Source organism: Rhagoletis zephyria, unplaced genomic scaffold, assembly GCF_001687245.7.
Source record: "Rhagoletis zephyria isolate East Lansing unplaced genomic scaffold, Rhagoletis_zephyria_1.1 Rzeph_scaffold_59182, whole genome shotgun sequence".
NCBI lineage: Eukaryota > Metazoa > Arthropoda > Insecta > Diptera > Tephritidae > Rhagoletis > Rhagoletis zephyria.
In genome coordinates, this window is record NW_016216233.1 from 1 (window position 1) to 1,661 (window position 1,661).

The 1,661-nt window shown below is 45.8% G+C and overlaps 1 protein-coding gene across 2 annotated transcripts; it reads right to left on the reverse strand.

The window, feature by feature from the left end:
- Positions 1-6: 6 nt before the first annotated feature.
- LOC108356436 (uncharacterized) lies at positions 7-1,661 on the reverse strand. 2 transcript variants are annotated; one of them, XM_017607546.1, is made up of 2 exons: positions 1,599-1,661; positions 7-1,412 (listed from the first exon to the last, which is right to left on the reverse strand). In XM_017607546.1, the coding sequence occupies exons 1-2, from the start codon at positions 1,659-1,661 to the stop codon at positions 597-599; spliced, it is 879 nt and encodes a 292-aa protein (XP_017463035.1). In that variant the 3' UTR covers positions 7-596. The 2 variants fall into 2 exon arrangements, with proteins under 2 accessions (XP_017463035.1, XP_017463036.1); XM_017607547.1 differs by having other exon boundaries at positions 7-1,409; positions 1,599-1,658.

The window sequence follows — 1,661 nt, forward strand, 5'->3', positions numbered from 1 at the left end:
GGAACACAGCGCTCCTCGTGTTCGCTACTCACACATTTACAACGCAAAATGATAAGAGAGAAGTAAACAAACATTTCACACATAGAGTATTGCGACGCAAATAGCCGCTAATGCCTAGTGCGCCAGTGCGTCTGCGTCACGGAACCGTCATCATACCACAAGCACATGCAAAACCCGGCTTGCGGCAATTAGCCGGCGGCAAGTGTACAACACGCATGACTGCTCACACGGACGCACTTGGGCGCCTCTTTTACAATAGTTTACAATACAATTATATTCAGTTTTTGTATAATTTTATACTAAGTTTTGCTTCTTTTTCTTTTGTTAAAAGAAGATACAAAAAGGAGAAAGAATCTATTTGTAACGTTTAAAGTTAAATGTACGCAAAAAGTTCAATGAACAAATTAATTTTTAGTTCATTAATTATGTAATTATAATTTAGCAGAAGAAATTCATATTCATCACATTGAGACCCATTTGGAAGGCCGACGTCTGCATCGTCGTCGTAGTCGTATCGTCCATATTCTAATTTTTGTCGTAATCTTCCTTAAATCAGTGCCAGTTTGCATGGTTCGGCCACAAGTGTTGCTTATTATTTAGGCATCATTCATTTTCATGGCGGCATCGAAATTGTCCACCATAGCGTCCATGCGCTCTTGATGCTCAAAGCGTTCGAAGCGCCTTTGACGCTTAGTTCTTAATAGACGATTGCGAATTGAGGAATATTTGTAGTGCCTCAATCGTGGAAATCGGGCCTTCTTTTCCTCTGCATCATCATATTCAGGAGCGGACACGGAGTCCTCTTCATCGACCGGTTCCCGAAAAAATTCTTTCGGGTTCCGATGGATTTTGAAAATTTTAGTGTCGGCATCGTGTTTTCGTATCACACGGGAATTTGCGCTGATGCCACGTTCAGGCGGCAACTTTGTTGATGCTCCATCATTCAGCGTGCCGCCATTGCTCGCATAACCGTTGACGCCGCCACTACCCCCCACTCCGCTACTAGTTATCGTAACGACATTGAAGAGCTCTGCCAGCTCAGCATCGGTGCGTTGCTGCTCCTTGAGTTTCTTTTTGTACTTGGGTGCGTAATCGAGAATGTAGAGGAGACTGTTCAGTGGCTCATCGTCGGCGCTGCCATTGACGTTGAGATTGCTAGAGGCGGTGGGTGAGGGCGCAGGCGTATTATTGGCCGTCAGTGATGTGGGCGTGGACGGCGGCGCCGGTGGTGCGCCGTGCGATACAGTGTAACGGCGATGCGGCCGTTGGCGTCGTTTCACAACCTTCCACGAAAAAATACTAGGCTCTTGCGGCACCAACTCCAGGTCAAACATTTCACCCGTTTGCGGTGGTGGCGTAGAGCAAAGTTCCACGTCGTATTCTTCATCCGATTTGGCCATTTCGATTGTCTGCTGATCGCATGCCAAAAGCAGTAACAGAGGCAGCACCAAGCACCAAAAAACATCAATTCCGGCGTAATCGGTAAGGGCGTGAAAAGAAAATGGTTGAAAAGTAGATACACAAGGTAGAAATTGTGTTACAAATGTGACTAGAAAATTTTTTGACGTTGGAGGCCAAAATACTGCTGCTTCACCTACCTGGAAAAGATACTCAGCTTCGGTGTATTTTTGGTCAGGCAGTCGATGGAACTCCGCCATCAT